The sequence below is a fragment of the Streptopelia decaocto genome, assembly GCF_964273445.1.
Source record: "Streptopelia decaocto genome assembly, chromosome: 1".
In the NCBI taxonomy this organism is placed as follows: domain Eukaryota; kingdom Metazoa; phylum Chordata; class Aves; order Columbiformes; family Columbidae; genus Streptopelia; species Streptopelia decaocto.
In genome coordinates, this window is record NC_138663.1 from 78,826,903 (window position 1) to 78,846,815 (window position 19,913).

The window sequence follows — 19,913 nt, forward strand, 5'->3', positions numbered from 1 at the left end:
GAAGGGAAGACCACAATCTTTTCAAGGCTGGCAACAAATCCAAATGTTGTTCTCTCTGTCTCTTTCTATTGCAGGTGCTGAGCTGCTGTGGCACCCAAAGGCATTTGGGCTTTTCTCCTGAATCTGGCTGGAAATACTTTTTCCAGAAGAAAGGGGAAAAACCCTTTGATAAGCAGGTTATGACCTTCTTGTGCCAGCCTTCCTCTCTGTATCCAAAGATGCCAGTTTATTGACACCTCCTTGACCTCATGAGCCTGGAATAATATCTTCCTAAATCTGCTGCAGACCATAACACCTTTTTCTGGCATTGTTGATTCTTTGTTCATAATTCTCATATTCTGTCATCTGGAATCAGGTCTTCTTTTCAGTTAAAACTAGTATATTTTGTCACATAGAATGTATTTTTAAAGATCACAGATTTTGGATTAAAAATATCCCTCCCAAACTCCTGGCTTGAAAGTCACTGTAGGAAATCATATATGCACCAAGATGTGTTAATAAAATATCAGTTGGGCAAAGCAGATGAGAGACAAGCAAAACTAGAGAGTTGCAACTACTTTCCCTGCCAAAATTCACTCCTGAGTTCCATAGTTAGATAAGATGATCAATTCCTTTAGGTCCAAAGGTCAATCCTATGGCTGTATCTGGATACGTCAAAACATTTGCAAATGCAATTGTAGGACAAGACCAAGCAAAGAGTTTTATCAGTTTTGCTAGATGGACAATCTCTGTCTCCATGAAATATCACTTTATTTGGGTAAAAAGATCCTATTCTTTTCCCTTGAGCTGCTGCAACGCTGCTGACTGTCATGACACACAATGCTTATTTCAGAACAACTCAGCATTTTGCACTAACATATCTGTTAACCATATCCCACTAAGCCTTGAACATCTATTTTAAAGTATCAACTGGGTAATTCAATCACTGTTGTGAAATGGTATCCAAGTACACATCTTTTTATTTAAAGTAACAATGGTTGTCAAGCTCCGAGTGACGCAAATATGATGAACACAAACCCGCAAATACACAGAAGCAACTTTGAATATATGAGCTAAAGGCTTGAGCTGAGAAAGTTTTAAGGTGCATGAAAATACAGATGAGTGTTTTGCTTGACTGATGATGAACTTCTCCCAGAACAATAAAGACTGAACGACAAACATATCGAGTATTTGCAGCAGCCATAGGGGTAGCGTTGTTGTTTGAGTGTCCTCTGCTGGGCAGTACAGGGAATAGCAGTCAAGACACGAGCATATGTTGGATGGATTTTGCTTTGAAAACAATATCACTACAAAATTCAGAATATTTATTTTGTTTCATAGCCAGTTAACGAAAGAAAATGAGTTTTTAATAAAATTCTACAAGCCTGAGATTTTAAAAAACAATTATTTCCTTTATGGCAATGTATGTTTAGTTTCAAGTAGGAATAAAATTTTCAGCTGAGCTAATATAAAATGCTTCTTGGAAAAACACTGCTTTTGTCAATTTTGTGATGGAAGATTGTTGTCATGATTTGTTTAGATAAGGAGAAAATATTTTTCTTATAGGCTTTGGGTTTACTGTGAATTCTGATTGAATTTGATGAAATAAAAGAACTGCTGTTAGCCTTGAGCTTGTCATTCCTGCGGCAGTCTACTTCATCGACCTGTTTAGAGGATCAGCACCACACTTTGTGGGCCTTTGGCATGTGGCTGTCCTGCCAGCAGCTATCCCTGAACCCTTTAAAAATTGCTGACTGGCTTTATTGGAAGTGCAATGGGAGGTTTTCCTTTATTTGTTGAGAATTCAGTTCAGTTCATATAACTTGCTCTGACTGTTGTTGGTAACCAGGTACACATAAGGCACTTTCATACTTGTATGTTAGTTTTTCTTGTTGTTGATCACAGGTTTGCTATTAGTTTTACTTGCTGAACAGAGTTATTATTTATTATTTAGTTGTTCATAACATTGTGAAAGTTGTTTCTAAGAGAAGCTGTCCTAACTCATGGAACACTGGTCTAAATGGCTTTCTAAATACATGATTCATTCTCTGCATCAGAAGAACCTGGCAAGCGTTCTTTGATCTTGCCATTATCTTCTTTATTCATAGGAGCATCTTCTCTTCCTCCATTCTCTATAGGCCTGGAGTTCTTATTTTCAAAGTGTTTCTTTATCAATATATAAAAAATGATCGAAATTAAGTAGGAAGGACCTCTTAACACTGCTGATAAACCAAGGTAGACATACCTGTGGAGACAGAGCATAGAAGATAGTGCCAGGCATCAAAGTTTTCAAAGACATGGAAGAAAATCTCTTTAATGTCTTTTAAGGATCACATATATAACAAAAGTGCTTAGGGGAAAACAGAAAAACTCATTCTTTGTAAATGGTACCATAAACTGGACATTTTTACTTGTAAAAAATTTCTGTTAAAGAACTGATAATATTACTTTTGCTTGCAAAGACAGGGATGCTTCCATTATCTTCCCTTTTGGGGATCACTTTAAGGCCTTAGATTTTTTTAGGGCTAGAAGTACATTGAGATCTCCAGAGTGTACTATTGTATGTAAAAATAAAAAATGTATCAGAAGTGGCCAAGGTTTGGGCGAAACTGAGAAAAATGTCTGGAATATTTCTGCTGGAGACTGACAGTGTTTGTGCTTAACCAATACCTTCAGATGCTCAGTATGATTTTGTTTTATTTATTTTTCTCTTAAATGTAGCCAATGCACAAAGTTAACATTCTTGCCAGTATGAACAAACTAACCTGCAAATAAGGTAAATGTGGGTTTCCTTTTGATGGTAAATCATATGATCCTAGGTCTTTTAAATTGACTCAAAGGATATTAAAAATATGTAATTAATTCCAGAAATCTTAGTCGTTGATACTAAATTATTTTTGCACAATGTAAAAACTGACTAAAAATACTAAGAGTTTAAGATCTGATCATAACATTTCTCAATTTCAGGAATCAGGACTGACCTAAATCTCATTCCAGAGTTAATATCTGACCATAATTTTTGATCAGTGGCCTCACACACTACAGTATAACAGAAAAAAAGCATAGATGTCCATAGAGAGGAAACGCATGAGGGTTTTTGTGCCCCAGTTTGCCTTACCTGTAGGCATCGGAATCATATAACCTGCAAGCACCTCGCTGCCCACAGCTTGTGCTTCCCCATTTCAAGCATGTCTTGTCAATCAGTGCACCGAAATAAACTGGTGCTGGAATCCCAGCTGCAAGGAAACAAGCAATATCACAGGAAAAGACATCTTTTTAGAAATCAGTTTTACATTTTCTTTGTGGCAAGTTACATGCTGCAATAGTGGCAATAAGGTGGATTGAACTGTGGGGAGTTTTTCCTTTCTTTTATCAGAGTAACTGTAAGATGGGACCCCCTCTCTGTACCATGGGGATCATCAGTCCCCAGATGTGGTCTGATGGGTTTGGTCAGGCTCATAGTCATGTCCACTGGTTTCTCAAGCACAGCTTGGAGAGTCACTGTGGCTTCCAGTGCGTGCTAAGATCCTGTAAGGGACACCTGGACTGGTTGTGCGTTTGGAGCACTGACCTGGTGCATAGTTCCCTCTTCTGTGCAGAGCCTACATTATGCACACTGGCTGATAGTCCCTTCTGCCTGAATGAGGGTAACGCAACTGAAATCCTTAGTGTGACTTGGCCAGGTATGAATTTAGGCTTTACCGCACAACATGGCAGACTTGCAACAAAATCCTAGCCTTGCTGAAGTAAAGGAAAGTATTCACTTCAGAGGAATCCAAGTTTTAGCGTGTACTGGGCCATTTTTCACATTAGCTTTGTTCCTACAGGACCATGCTGCATTCTTATATAGGAAACAATCTATTTTGTAAAAATAGGTTTACTTTCAGCCCGTTTTACCTTAGAGCTCTTGTGAGACTCTAAACTCAGCAATCTGTCTATAGAGGCCTGTGTCTTACAATCATCAGTGCTATAGTCAGAGTATGATTAGAGAAATGTTCGTTTTGGAGGTTTCTTAGAGAAAATGAGGGCACATCAGATTTGATCTCCAAGTCACTGAAGAGAAATGTCAACTTTTTTGAATCAGTGACAGTCCCTCTACCCCTTTGTGCAATGGAAAGAGTACGCTGGCTCAATGTGCTGAAGCAGAAGCCTATAGAAACGGGTCAGCACTTTTTTCGTAATGCTTTTTTTTGTTTTCCTTTTTAAATTTTCTATGGCTGAATCCCACTGAATCCAAGATTCCCATTGGCATTGCTTGTCCTGGGGGCTGAGGGAGAAATTCTGCCCCTCCATTGTCTGATGACAGAGGTAGAAGGGGACAAAGTGTGGATACACCTTCCTATCTCAAAATGTCCCATCACAATCCTGAGCACAGACTACAGCCCAAAACTAGCTCTGATTGTAGACATTTGTAAGTGACTGTTTATTTTTTTAGGCTTCATAGTAAACCCAAGTGGCTGGTCTCTTCACAAACATTTCCCTACATTTCTGAAATGCAGGTATTCCTATTACATTGACACCAAAAACAAAAGGAGAGAAGGGGTTTCTTGTTTCTTGCCTGCCTAGGCATCTTAATCATCAGCACTGCAGCATGCTTAAGGGGAATTGAAATCTAAGCTGTCATTTAACAGGGAAGTTAAGTTTCAACATGGAGAAAACACTGCTATGACCAGAGTTGTATTAGTGTTGAATGAAGTCCTACTAGGGCATGTCATTTTGATCTTACTTGCAGCATTGTATCTCAGCTATTGATTTAATCGTAAATTTGAAACCTTACAGTGTTGTCTAGAAATTTAAGATAATACTTTAATTTTGCTTAGAAACTCTTCCCATTTTGGAATGCCAGGTTCCCAAACTGCATCGCCATTTAATCAGTAGGTCAATTTTCAGAATTGTCTTAGCTAGTTTCCCAATGAACTCCTGCCTGAATATTGGACCTTCAGGAAAAAAATAGATCCTGGGCTGCTTCTGAAGATCTTAACAGTTGTTTCAAGGACACATCTGATATACAAATGGTCATTGCATTGTATCACAGTACCACAGTATCACAGTATGTTCGGGATTGGAAGGGACCTCAAAAGATCATCTAGTCCAATCCCCCTGCTGGAGCAGGAACGCCTAGGTGAGGTCACACAGGAACATTTCCAGGCGGGACATGGTGTCATTTAAAGCTATACGAACAAGCATCTCAGTCAGAATGATTTCTCTTACCTAGCATTCTCATGACGAGTGTATATAGACCAACCGCAAGAGATTTCAGCTCTGGCTGAACGCATCTGAAAGAAAGAGGGATAAATATGAAGTGTTTTCCTATCTAGTGCTTAGACAGGCCTATCAAAATGTCATTAATTACCCTGAATCTAATACCCTTAATATTAGAAAGCCGAACTTTGAAAGGAGTGTCCTTTCTATGTCTGCTGAAAACACTTGAAGTGGTATAAAAAATGTTAATTAAGATATTTTTTTTTTCCCCATCACATAGCTCCTGGGTTGTCTATTCACTAAACATAACTAAACAAGTGAAATTCTAAAGTCAGAATCACAGTCTATCTCAGTCTTGTAGAAAAGGGCTCTCCAACTGCCTTAACTCCTGGCATACATTTTCCTCATTTGATGGAATATACCTTACTCACCTAATGGAAAATATCACATTACTTGAAGACAAAAATCTTGCAAGTAGCTTCATTATTGTGTCATTTTTCTATTCTCTGATGACATTCCATTGTACAATGCCACATCTTGAACTACACAAAACCATCTGGCAATATGCCCACCTGTTTCATTGAAAAACACACTCCAGACATCAGAAATGGATGTTGATCTTGAATCCATTCTATATTCAGCCTCTGCCATCTCCTTACAAATACTAACATGGTCAACACTCAGAAAGATGTCTCACAGAGATGAGGAAGGGAGGGAGTTTGCATTCTGTTTTCCATGCTTACTTAGGAAAACATAATGCCCTTAGGACTACCATTGAATTTTGCACTAATGCACCTGTGTACCTCGACAGACATGAGTATAAGAGCCTCAGACTGAGCTCTCAGATATCTTGAATTTCCACATGTCTGATAAGCATAATCTGTTAGAGCAACACCACATCCAGAAATCTGGAAAAATGCATTGAATTTTCAAAATCTATACAGCCAGAATATCCAAGCAGAGAGAGAGAATGTGTTCTGGAAAACCTGGCTGCATGACAGGTGTAAGAGAAACCATTTTACAGTTAGTTGAAAGCAACACACTAGAACCAACTTACAGACAGCAGCAAAGTGAGGTTTGTGCTAACAGCTAAAACCAAATGGGAAATGACAAAAATCTTTAAAGCAAGCATGTTATGCTGCAAGAAAGTCTTTTTTCCTAAGTGAAAGAGAGAAACTTAAACATAATTTTGATCCCCTCATTGAAAAGCCTCAGTGTTAGATTTACTTACCTGAACATAATCATGTACGCTGGGGTGCCTCCCAATGCATAACAAAAGCCTCCTATGACTTGTATTACTGTATAATAAATAAACCTCATTGAACAATCTTCACTTTTTGGACATTGCCCCAAGGTGGCAGAGTTATTTCCTGTCCACAAACTGCTGGTTTGAAGACAGCTGCAGTTATGGAAGACCTGGAAGACACAAAGCAGATTTGGTGGGTGTGTGAACCAATGCAGGAAGAGACAGAGGCCACAAACGCGTTTGCAAAGCGCAAGTTTTATTTTAGTTACGTCTCTACTGGGGGATCTCCGAAGTATCACCTAAGCTCCCAGGCAGAGGTGACACAAGCGGGGACGCAGGCGCTGCAGCAGTTCAGCCCTGGTAAGAAGATCACTGGGCTGCCTGTGCTCGCCTGTATTTCAAGGCTTCAAGAAGGTGCGTCCTCTTGCTCTTTTTCACAACAAAGCAGGAATCTCAGACATAGTGATAAATTGTCTAGAGTTTCTCACAGGCCTATGTTATCTAACTTAGAGGTTCTACTCATCAAGCATACAAGGTCAGTAAAACAATTAGTGTGATGTAAGGCTCAAGGACCTGTGCCTTTTGGTACTAGGTTACACCGCCTGCTAACTGACTTGTCTCTGTGGAAAGTACCTAAATCACAGGTCCCTCTCTGTTAATGCTGATCCATCAGAAGTACCTCACAGCCTTTAGCAGCAGATACCTGTTTAGATACAGCTCATGCAGAGCCCTGAGATCAGCAGAAGTTGTACTGACACCTCAGGAGCAATAGCTCTTAACCAGGCCTTCAGGGGCTTGAGGATGTGCCGAGGTAAGGGGAAATGTGAACCACAAACCTTAACCTCTGTAGAGGCAGACTTGTGTGGGAGATAGTAGACCCACTGTCATGGATGCTGTTGAGCCCTGCTCCCTTGCGTTCCAACTTAAGACTTTAAGCAAAGAATGTCTTTTGGAGAAGATGTCTGTAGACACCAGAGAAACAACAGCCACAGTGAAAAATCTGTTGGAAGGAAAACTGAGTGCAAGAGACACCTTCAGACCACGTATTTTCTGGAGTGATCATCTGGCATCACGAAACATGGGAATGACACAGTCCAAAGGATGTTTATATCCATGGACTGGAGCTTTCTCTCTGTGACTCTGTATTATCCCCAGCACTCTGTGCTGAGCAGAGATCAGTCAGCAAGAAAAATAAGCAGTATCCTGGCATCCCAGAGTCTCAAATGGAGAAAACTAGCTGCCTCCCCTCAAATCAGTCTTCATGCTTAGACATTAATGATCAGTATCAGGGCAGATACTACACTCTCTTAGTTTACTTCAGCTGTTGGCTAAAACCTCAGGGCAGCCAAAATGAGGTTCGTGAAAGGCAAGCCATGGACGACCCTCAGGCAACATGCAACGACTTTGATTTGTTCATTTCACCCTCTTGTGTTCAGCCTACCAAATATGAAAATTAATGTCTACAACAAGCTTTTTGCTTAATGTGCAGCCACTCAGAGAAATCTCTGTCTTCCATACTGTTTGTAGCCAGAAATCATAAATACTTTACTGACTGGTCCCCAATAGCTTAGGTTTTCCTTAAATGAATTATACTACAAAATTCCTGATGTTACACAGATTACAAGGTAGTAGAAAACCACATAAATTGAAGCAGGGTCTTACTGTGTTCTTTCCATGTCCCACCGAAGCTGTGCACCCAGCTAGACATGCCGAAACATAAGTGATTCCATTGTCTCCGCACACAGGATCCCACACATTGGAGGCACATTTGCAGTCAGAGTTGCATTCAGAAAATACAGCATTTTCTTGGTAAGGAATGGGTTTGCTTGGAAGTTAAGAAATTTTTAATTCAGTGCTGAGATCAGTGTAATGGCTTCTGTGTGACAGTATTGCTGTCCTGAAACCCACCTCATATGCCCAGGACATACATTTTCATAGCTCTACTGATCTGTTGGTTTGAGATTCCATCCTACTTGCATTGATATTAAAGTAACTATAGATTATAAAGAATTTTAAAACAAATAAAAATGCTTCTACTAATTTTAGCTGGCAGGTGTAGATAGAAAAGAAAAAGGAAAATAAGAAAGGCTTTGAAAGGTCACGTAACTCCTAATTGAATGTAGAGATAGCAACAGTCTTATCAAGTACATCTTTAGCTGTTGGTAAAAATGCACCAGTGACAGAAACTAGATTTCTAGGTCTCCATAGTAAAAAATACTCCTCTCTTAAAGCCTAGTCTAACTCTTAGAGGATATGGATAATGCAGTATTCCCTTTTACTTTCAGACATCCTTTGGGTATTGAGATCTGTAATGAAGATTAATGTCTTCCCTCATCTCCTTTTTGGATTAATTAAGTTTATGTACTTGCCATCTGCTTCATCTCAGTGCTTACTAAGCATATTCCCTGGTCCAGTATTTGCATTCTAGTGTAAACGTAGCAGAGTACAGGACAAGAAACAATTAGTCCTTGGGTTCCAACAAATATAAACATCCTCATCATCCTGCCTCTCCAGTTCCACATTTTCAGCTGTGAACAAATATAGCTTAATAAATGAACTGTAGTGACAAATTATTGAACTATGGGAGATGCAGACAGGTTCACATTAGATATGAGGTACTCTGAGCAGGCTGGACATGAGGCAGTGACAACCCATATGCTATAGTATCTTGCTGGGACCCTTGGATAGCCTGGTCCTAGCATGCATTCCCTGTCCTGGTATCTTCACTCACTCCAAGAAAAAAAGTAACAGCCTGTAACTTTTAAAACCTGGTTCTCTCCTGAGAGGAGAGAGCATCTTCAGTAGGCATAAAAGCTTCATTTTGGTTTACAGCAGGCTGAGAGTTGAGGATGTTTCAGTCTTTATGCCTTTTACACAGGATATGCTTCAAGTCCTCTCCGTTATGTCCGCTTCACTTTTTTGCTGGATACACTTCACTAGAGAATTGCTTCTGCTGTAGACATAGCACAGTGTGAAACAGCAATACCAACCTCCACACAGCCAAACAACCGACATTGGTAATGACGTCATTTTGCTAATGTATTTCTAATTAGTCTTTAACCAGTGTTGAGGTTTGGCAGGCTGTCACTCTGCTGACTAACAAAGCTACCACAATGACATGTGGTAGTGTTCACTTTCTCTTAAGTATTGCAAAAGCATGTTAGTTTTTCAGTCTTGATGTCATAGTACATTTTTTTAAGTATTGCTGCTACGGAGAAAAACATACTCTTCATTTAATACTCACCCTTCATAGGACACTGTCATTCCTGCTACCATGTAGTTCTCACAGCCAACAAAAAAGTGCAATAGAGAGGAGGCATAGGCCAAAAATGACATGATAAATGCAAATTTAGTTGCTACAATGATGTTCATTTTGTACTTTTTCATTATGAGCCCTCCTAGGAATATCCCAAGACCTACAGGAGGTAAGGATGTCAATCCTGAAAGAGATTAAAGAAGGGAAAATGTTGAAATAGAAGAGTCACAACAGACTTAAGACTTAAAGTCTGTCCTCAGCTTGAGGTCCCTGGAAGCTTCACATTCTGTTATGATGACTGTAGGCGGGTTTGTGCTCAGCCTAATCCCTGGCTGGCACGTGTTATTTTTGAAGTGCTTAACCCTTAAAACCCAATTCCATTGCAAGGCACTTGATAGATGTTGCAGCAACAGACACACAACACATTCATTGCCCCTGGTATATTAATTATATTATATTGTATTGTATTATTTATTCTGCTCCTGTAGGCACCAAAACTATAGTTTGCATGAAGTTTTAATTTAACTCAAGTTCAGGATAGACCATCATTTACGTCACTTTGTTCTGCAAGGAATTCCGCCCAGAAAAATTATGTCAGAACTCATCCCCACGCACTGCTTATAGCATAAGCAGTTATTTCACTGTGTAACTCACCTATTAGAAAATTAGACTTAGATGTAGATTGTCCATACTGCTGTTCCATGTACTTTGGTTTGTAAGTCAAGAAACCAACAAAGCTATTGAACTGCAACAGTGAGCAACACAAAAATGCAAAGTACATTCGATTACCCAATACTTTTTTCAGGGAGGTACAGAAATCTGAAAGAAAGGGATATATGAGTTGGCTTTGAAAGATGCATGGCATGATTACTGGTGAATAATCTATAAAATTTAGGGCAAAATCCTCTCAGCTGTCCAAGTCCAAGTCATCCTGACCTTCATGTGAGTATCTGAAAGCAAAATCACATTCTTGAAAAACAGCAAAGTCTGAGACACTGGTAGAGAATTCTAGAAGAAGACAGAATTATGGGTTAAGGCCTGGGTGCTCTAGTGAGATCTGCACATGAAGACTAAAGGGCTCCACACAGCAAGGACTTCTTTCAGCTTACATGATTATTATCACAGGTCCAAGTCTGAGTGAGAGCTGCCTTTGGGCCCAATGTCTTCCACTGGGATCTGAACAAAGACAGGAGAATTTGACTAATGATGCAAAGCCATCTCTTCCACCCCTCTCTTAGCCTAAGGACTGCACAACCAGAGCTGACATTCAAGCCTGCTGTATTTTCTTCAGGCAGCAAAGTGCTTCAGAATCTCCATGAGCTGTGTGACGATCAGATTAATAATTTGGCTTCTCACATTACAAAAGGAGCCTTCTAATATTTTATTTAGTTCCTGATACAGAAACAACCTTTCCACTATTCAAATTTCTTCTAGCACAAAATTTTAGAGTCAGGTGCCACTCAGGCAATGACGGATTACAGGTGATGCACATAGAATCTCACAGCTCTTTGACTTCTAATAATCTTTAGAGGACCCCTTCTTTTCTGGGGGTAACTAACTAGTTTAGACTGAAATGCAGGGGAGCCAAAATATTTTGCAAAACTATGACATTCCCACTGTATGTTGTGCCTATTGCTTCTCCCGTTAATACAACATGTGAAACACTTGCCTTTCAGTATTACTGACCACTTCCTTGTTTTGGGTTTTGAAGAAGTAAGTTTCTTTCCTGTGGCACCCATGTTTTCCAAGAGACCATATGAAGTTCTGTCATTATTTGCTTCCTCTGGCTTTTTCAGACTCTTTGGCAGGAAACAAAATGGAATAGCAGCTAGGAAATTGGTTACTCCACCTATTAAAAAACCGAGCCACCACGCACCCACCCAGCGGGAATCCTGTGGTGTGATAGTGATGCTTCCTAGAATTGAGAGAAACAGATACAAGTTACCTAAATGAAGAAGTTGAACCTTCCCACCCTTTATCTCCTAAAACAGCTACATTTTACAGTGTCTGACTTCCAGTAGTGACGATAATCATCTGATGAGAGACCGTTCACGCAGTGAAGGCATCAGGACTCGCACCCTAAATTATGTTAAGTTTCATTTGCCTTTCTACATCTTATGCTGACTGACATTTTGTGGTATACATGGCAACACGGAGACCCTTATCCAACAATTAGGAAACCAAAAGGGGTGGCAGGCAGACTTAAAGGCTGATAAATTTCTACTGAGACCATCCTCTGCTAACCTAAACTGTGTAGGTTGCTATTAAGCATATGGGCATTCTCTGTGGCATTGATGAGATTAGCCGTGACTTTGTTGCAAGGAAGACGAGAGTAGTTTGTTGTATTTTTATTATTGTTGCCTGCTGGCATATTTGGTGGTGGACCAACACTATCATACTTTTCACCAACCAGAACCAGCTCACTGTCCTTATGCTTCAGTAAAATCAGACATTGGCTTAACAATCGCCAAAGACAAAACGGTTCATCTGTCTAACTACAGGATCCTGAAGATCTGAAAGCTTCTTTGTCCTGCTAGTAAAACAAGATCAGCACTACTGCTGCTACAGTGGGTCTTTTCCTGAAAAAGCCATCCCCAGTCTGCACTGCCTCACTCCTCATCATGCTGGTCCAGAGGATGGGGAGGTGGCTTGGCCAGGAAACACCATCTCAGAGATGGCTGCTGCATCTTCCACTGAAAGGGAACAGGACGAAGGACAACAGTCACTGCCTATGGGGATTCTCCAGCCCCCTTGGCATTTCACAGGTGTGAATACATACATGTGTTTTCTTTTCATCTGAATAAGCAATGGCTGTCAAAAAGTGTCTAATGTACTACAAACATTGTACAAATTATAAATAACATAAAACACTCAGCTGAAGGTGTGGGTAATCCACCCAAACTGTAAACCTGTTAAGCCAGCAGAATCCTTTCACTAGGATCCCAATTTCGTAAAATAGCTTGGGTCTGTTGGAGTTCTTGGTACTACCTTTTAAGTTTAAACATGTATTTTAATCCTTTAATCCTAAACCACAATTCTAAACATGTTCCCTGTCTAATTCTGCCTTTGACCTAAAATCTTCCAGTAATTTAATAAAAGTGTAATTATGTATACAGTAAAATCAATGAAATAAATATAAATTAAATCATAGCAATGTAGTATGATAAAATTCATGCAACTGTGCAGAGGAACCTGTTGCAAACAAATATTAGCTTACTTTCACTTTTCCTCTGTTTTGCTTACCTAAATCCACAGATCCAATATCCACGTACAGTCTTGCACATAAAGATCCCAATAGGAAACCAAACATTGGGCCCAACATGGCTATTGTGTGCAAACATGCTGAAAATATAATGAAGCAGATGCTAGTACATTCAATGACTGAAAGTTTTATTGGGCAGAGGATGATCAACCTTTTGTACTACAAATGTCTCAGTTTACCTCATGTTGAGATTACCTACATATACAGGAACATCCTCTTCTTTAGCAAAATCATCAAGATAAGAGATGCCCAATGGTGTTATTGGTGTCTCACCAATTCCACGTAACATGTTTCCCAGTAAGATATATATCCACATATATGATGATGGTTCCTTCTCACAGCCTGCAGATAAGAGTTTACATCTTTCTAATAGAATAGTTTAATGTGAAACAGTGACAAACCACAGGAAATTTGGCACATGAAAATATTACAGTTTAATATTTAAGTTATAAATGGCATTTTCCTTATGGAAGATTAATGAAAGGCCTTCAACCTCATTATACCTTTTAATAATATTTTAACAACTCTCTCTTCCACCTCCATTGTATGTGGTTTCTAAAAATACAGATAGGTATCATCCATCAGGAAATATGCCCGTGTAAAAAAAAATATGGCAGATTGATATTGTCATAAATATATTACCTGGCATACAACATATATCTTTAACTTGAAAAGTTTGAGATGGTTTCTGGGGCACAGCTTGGATTGTCTTTGCCTAGGTCCCATAAACACATAAAACATCCGCATTTCATATTACAAAGGAGATCACAGAAATCTCCATTTATTTCCAGTTAACTCTATGCAGTTCTGTGTCACACCATCTATTCCATATACCCAGCTCCAGGTCCTGGGTGATTTTATTGTAATTCAGAGGTGGGAATATAGGGAACTGGGGATCTGGATCCTTACAATTTGTGTTTGATGGATCTTTGCTCTTCAAATGAGATGAACAAAGTGCATTTAAGTGTTGGCAATGCTCCCAGACAGGTAGAGACTGAAGTTAGAATCTAACTGAGCATCTTGCATGAAACAATTATTTACTCCACTTGTAAACAAGGATAAAACTGACTCCTATATTTGTACTAACCCTTGCAGCTCCTTACCTGCTTGGGAGACTTCCAACAAGGTTTCATTCACATCTTGATGTAGGGAACAAGGATTTAGGCTTGAAGTTACGTTGGCTGAAGAAGCTGTATGTGATGCTGTCTCATACTTATAACTGAAAATACATAATAGTAAGTTTAGAAGCAGTGCTCACCAGGGAAAAACTAGCATAGTAGGGCAGGAACCACTGGGTTGCTGTTTCCTTAAAAAGAAAGGTATCTCTGTTTAAATATCAATATAAAGTACTAGTGAAGGAGCAAAAAAGAAGATTATGTAAGCACATTTTGTAAACCCAAACCACTAAAATGAAGAACAAATAAAGGTTAGAATGATTTGCCTAGAAGATAAAACATTTTAAGCTGGAGAATTCAAAAGTGCTTTTGAAAGTAATTCAGATAGGATTAGAATTGTCAGTGTCAAAATGTAGGCCCAAGTAAGCTCCCTATGCTGACAGAGTCAAGGAGAAAAAGAAGAATCTTGTGAGTGTAAGTCCCCCTTTTCCTCTTAGATATCTATTTTGAGGTGGTGGGGGAGCCTCAGGTGGTAGCTGTTTGCCTGATAAGTGGCATTGGCTTCAGAAAGAAATGTTGTAAAATAGGGCGTGGATAAATCTATTGACTAAAAGGTACTCTTCAGCTCTATTTACAGGGAGCATGGCAATGATGTGGGGAGGCAGCTGAGCAGCTCAGGTGCTGGAAGCTGTTCAGCTGTTTTAGCATGGTCCTTTTCCTGGATATGGGCCCTGCCGAGGTGCAAAGTACAATTGGCTTAGGCAGAACAACACGGTAAAGCACACATTCTGTTTCTAGGAAGTGGGCTGCCTCTGTTAGACCAGGCAGAGTTATTTTTCGGGTTGAAACAAAGAGCATTTATCAGGAGAGATGGTGTAGAACAGTTTCTTCATAAAAATTCAGGCCCAGGTTCATGAGAAACTGTATGAGTTTCCCAGTGTAGATGAGCAAGATATGTAGTTTGGCCTAAGCAGTGGAAAACAGAAGTCTGATGCTAGCACAAGATGCAGTATTGTGATAAAAAGCATTCCTTGGTTTACTTTTTACAGTAGCGTAACTAAAATTATTCTAATACATTTAAGAGAGCAACAGAAATATGTCTTGCTCTATATGCTATCACTATATCAAAGCTATGGCTAGAAACAGTGTCACATATAAGCAACAGGCAGTAATTCTCTAATCCTGGAGAAGGTGAATAAAAATTATCTTAACCAGCCATGGAAAAATCAGTTTAACCAGCCATGTGAATTTGGAATGTGAAAAGCCCTGGGACCAGTTCTACCAGCACTGATCCATCCACAGGCTCTGCGTGAAGCTGAAAGGCTGCTTTGTGTGAGGAGCAGCTGTTTGCCACAGGAGAGCAAAATGTCTTACACGACAAGGATCTGGCTTGTTCTTTCAAGGAGTGGGATATCTTCTTATGAGCATCTTTGTCAGTTGGTTACTTCACTAAGTAAGCTCTGAATCCCTGATTTTACATGAGAGTTACATGTTACTGTAGATAAAGTCATACTTCAGGTAGAGATGTCACTCAATATGAAGTTGCCCCCTCAGAGCTTTGAGATCCTGTTCAAAATGGCACAAACTTATTCTGGAAATCATATTCTGTGTTCCTCATAATTTGACTGTGGTTCATAATTGACTTTCCTGCCTGCATGATCCTAGCATCTCTATTAGCAACAAATGATGCCACATTCTTAGGTTAACAGGTTAACACTGGTTTTCCCATAAGATATTCTTATAGTTTGCCATTCAGGAAGAGTATATAATTCATTAAAGCAATAACAGCAGCGTAGCAGTATGGTTGAAGATTTTCAAAGCACAATATGTTTTGGATGAAACTTGAGTTTTCGTAAGATTTTCATAGGTGTTTCATCCTGAAAAAATAAATTCTAATGATTTTATAAAATCATCTCCCTCTTTACCTCTTTCTGAACAAGTCTGACTGAAAACTAAAGAACTGTAATTTTCCTGTTTTTTTGAGAAGTTGAACTTTTATTACAGAGAAGCCATATTGTTCCAGCCAGGTATAATAAACAGTGACATGTGTATCAAGCATGATTCACTGCACATCGAGGTGAGGGTCTATAGGCCTTTGCAAATCTAAGACTTAAAACATACCAAGTTACATTAAAAAACAGAGAGCAGTATCCAATTCCAATGTTAAGTTGCACAAATGAATCTTGATTAGTACTTACTATCCCATGAAGAAATGAGGCATTGCAGTTAAAATACTTCCCACAGCCATAATAAAGCATCCAACAGCTATTATTCTGGGCCTGTGAAGTTTAGCTCCAAAGTAGCTTACAAATGCAATCACCAGCAAGTTACCTAGAAAGTAATGAACCAAAATTAGTGCCAGGTGTTGTGCCTTGTATTTCTTTGAACAATTTTCGGCATGCTACGGAATATCAATTACCTATCTCAAAGCTTCCATCAATGAAACCAACAGTAGATGATGTCAGGCCAAACCTTCGTTCAATCTGAGTGATGGAACTTTTCATAATAGTACCAGACAACGCTTTACTCAAGTAGCTGAATGACAAAGCAGCAAGAAATGTCTGAGGAAAGATTAAGACAGAAAATGAGAGACAGATGCAGGGAAACTTGTCATTATGGTATACGCTTGTTACTCAAATTGTAGCGACAAGGTTGTGTGCGAATCTTCGTGTACCTTAACGCTACAGAGTGCCAGGGTGGTCTCTCAACGCTGTCTGCTCCTGCTCTGGCTTTTCGTGCAGGAGAGGGCTGGTGCTGGATTCTGCACTGAGAACGGCTGCTTGCTTTAGGGTTCAGGTTTGCAACAGCCATCTTAGTGACCAGAAAGCCTGATCTTCCCTGTGTTTGTGGCCAGAGGTTTTCCAAAGCAGAAATCCCATGGAGCAAGGATCTTCAATTTGGCAAGCAACTTACTGGGGACCACTTACCTTACTGACATCCTGATGCTGAATTTATCAAAAAGCTGAGGCCTGGTGTTGGGTAGCCAGAATGGTGGGATTTCTAGATGTTGCAGAAATGTAAAGTTTGCCAGAGGTAAAATACATAATCAAGGAAGATTTACTGGTACTAGTCCAACCTAAAATTAATCTTAGCCCAATTATCTTCTGCTTGGGCCACATGTCACTTATTTTAGGCCAATTTGTAACTGGTTCTAACTCAAACATATAGATTGCAATGGCGTCAAAATAGAAGTTTTTATGATACCCCAGTATGTGAAAGGTGGTACAGACTAATAAAGTTCATCTCTGTCTCAGATGATATATTTTGAAATGTGTGCGTCATCACTATGTTGGTTGTATATCATATACTTAATAAGGGAAGGCTTTATATTCTTTATAATTTTATAGTTGCTTCCATCAGCAGAAGTTATGGCTTTTACAAATAAAGATATATTTCATAAAAAGTTAAACTCTGTTTAAATATTATCCAACTATTTCAACAGAGTTTAAAAAACAAATAGACTTAATTCTCGCAGGGTAAAAGTTCCAATACAGCACAATGTTGGGTAAATAAACAAAGGTAAATACAGATTTAGACTTTGCAATACTGTCTATGGTAAGGAATTAAGCCAATCCTGGAAGCAAAAGCTTGAAAATAGGTAAATTTATTATCTTTTTGTCTAAGAATGAAGATAAAAATCTCACAAGTGTGGTTTTTGTCCTGACATGTTTTGTATTTCCTGATCTCAGTTGGCAAAAAGTCTGTGAGAACCACCTTTCTTGACTTATGTCAACAATGATCTAAGGGTTTTTGGCTGAAATAACAAACAGATGATAAGCATGAAAACACAAATAAAAATGACTTGGGTATTTTGGGTTTGAAAAAGCAATCCCCAGGTAAACCATAGAACATTTTATAGGAAGGTAAGAGAGAATAACAGTTTGTGTTTTGCTGCCTCCAAGGTATGGTATCCATTAAACTCTGATTGCCATAAAGTAAGGCATAGATCCACAGTCGTGGAGTATTGGCCACATACATGATGCAGAGTTAGTCCTGTGAGTCTCCCAGAGAGATGAAATTCTATTTTTGTGGGTGTATCAGGTGGCAAATATGAGTCATACAAAATAAAAAATGTAACAGGCTTGCAATTACCTATTTTTTTGCCATTAATCTTTCATTTTACAGATATTTGACAGAGAGAAATGTGTTCCTGATTGCAACTCCACTGAGCCTATGGAATTTAACCTGAGGTGAAGTTGGCTGAAAAAGTAGTCAAAACATAAACCCAAGGACGTCCCTGTCAAAAGAAATCTTGCCCTTGTAGTATTTGCAGCTCAGCCAGAAGCAATAAATACTAAGACTTCAACATGAAAGCAAAATTCTCGTTAGTTTACTTGCTTTGTTCCGCCAGTTCTTCTTGTGTGCTTCTGAAAGCTTGGATGTATGTGGGAATCAGTGGACTGTTTCACCTACAGCCCTGGATTAGATAAAAGCTTTAGAACACAATTTACCTCACCTTATTTTGGCCCTACTAGAATGGGTGATGATAGCAGCCTGCAGACAACAGTGTATTATAGCCACCTATTTTGGGATGCTTCAAGTCTTCCACTGGAGTTTGCTATCTCTCTCCAATGATCAAAAGAGAGGATCTACCTGTGAGTAACTTGAGAGTAAATACGTTATATCAGGACTTTTTTGTTTCTTTAGGACAAAGACAAGATCCAATCCTTCCCTGTACCTCCAGTGTGTATTCTATTCCAGAAATGATAGAGGGAACATGAATGAAGTAATCCAACATGTCACATCTTGAACAACATTTCTTAACATATGACAACAGCAATTTGTGGTGGTATTGATAAGGCACCAAACCTTCAAGCCAGTGCAACAGGTAGTCTTCTTTTTGACTGGTAGATTCTTTTTTGCTTCATCATCCAAAATCTGGGCAGGTTCTGCTTCCTGATTGGAGTCCTCAATATTGCTTGATTCAGTTTCCACCGTCATGGCTGATTTCTTCACTGAGCAATCTGAAACCAAGAGAAAACAATAGTAAATACAAGAGAAAGTGTTCCAAAATAGAGTTTCTGATGAAAAGTAGTTACAGGAAAATGCTGAAACAAAATATTTTCATTGGAAAGGATTTGGCTCAATGACTTGGGTGTTTCAAAGTGTGTATTTGTTTAAATTCTGAGGTATATTGTTTCGACATATTTATTTTCAAATGAAGCTATCTTCACTCTCCCCGCTGCTTTCCATTCGTCTCCACTCCCTTTTTTCAGTCTAGAATGACTTTTAATGCTAAAAAGATAATTTCCATGAAAAAAGTAAGAGACAAAGTCTCTGTCTAAAAATAAACTACAAAGGTCAACAAAGCATCAGTGCTGAATCACAGGGAGTTCTAGTGAAGCTCTGAATTTGTAGGCCACATGGCTTAGAACCCAATCACTATTTTTGTAAGTTCTCTGTGGTAACACCAAGCCACCCATTCAACTTACTCCTTCACATTGGCTTGTTTAAATCAATCCTTAATGACAAAATAATTGATTATTTTAGCTAATTGACCTCCTATAAGGAGGTTGTGTGTTTTTTCTTCTCGCAGTAGTATACAGGGTTTGCAGAGTGCTGTCTATATCCCCTGATGCATGAAATCATCTGCAACTCAGCAGTTCAGCAGAGCCGCTCCAGTTCCCCTGGGAAGAGAACAACTTGTAGCCACAGAGGAAAAATCTTTCCCTCTCTTTAATACAATGTATTTTTTATTGTTGAAAGCCCTGTTTCATAATTAAGTTGAATCTGGTTTTATTGCAATGAATAGTACAATACTTAATTTCTTCTTTTCTCAATATTTAAAACTCTATTTCTGAGACATAAGTAAGCAATTAAAGGTAATACTTCAGTGGATAGCTGTAAGGGAAG

The 19,913-nt window shown here is 39.0% G+C and overlaps 1 protein-coding gene across 1 annotated transcript; it reads right to left on the minus strand.

Moving 5' to 3' along the window:
- Positions 1 to 1,012: 1,012 nt before the first annotated feature.
- Positions 1,013 to 19,001, minus strand: LOC309452194 (solute carrier organic anion transporter family member 1C1-like; the record flags this gene model as incomplete). Its single annotated transcript, XM_082075963.1, has 10 exons — positions 1,013 to 2,224; positions 3,098 to 3,215; positions 5,191 to 5,255; positions 6,413 to 6,597; positions 8,090 to 8,252; positions 9,672 to 9,867; positions 10,338 to 10,502; positions 13,141 to 13,287; positions 16,480 to 16,621; positions 18,870 to 19,001. 10 exons carry the CDS (start codon positions 18,999 to 19,001, stop codon positions 2,008 to 2,010), a joined length of 1,530 nt encoding a protein of 509 aa, XP_081932089.1. The 3' UTR covers positions 1,013 to 2,007.
- Between the last annotated feature and the right edge of the window lie 912 nt (positions 19,002 to 19,913).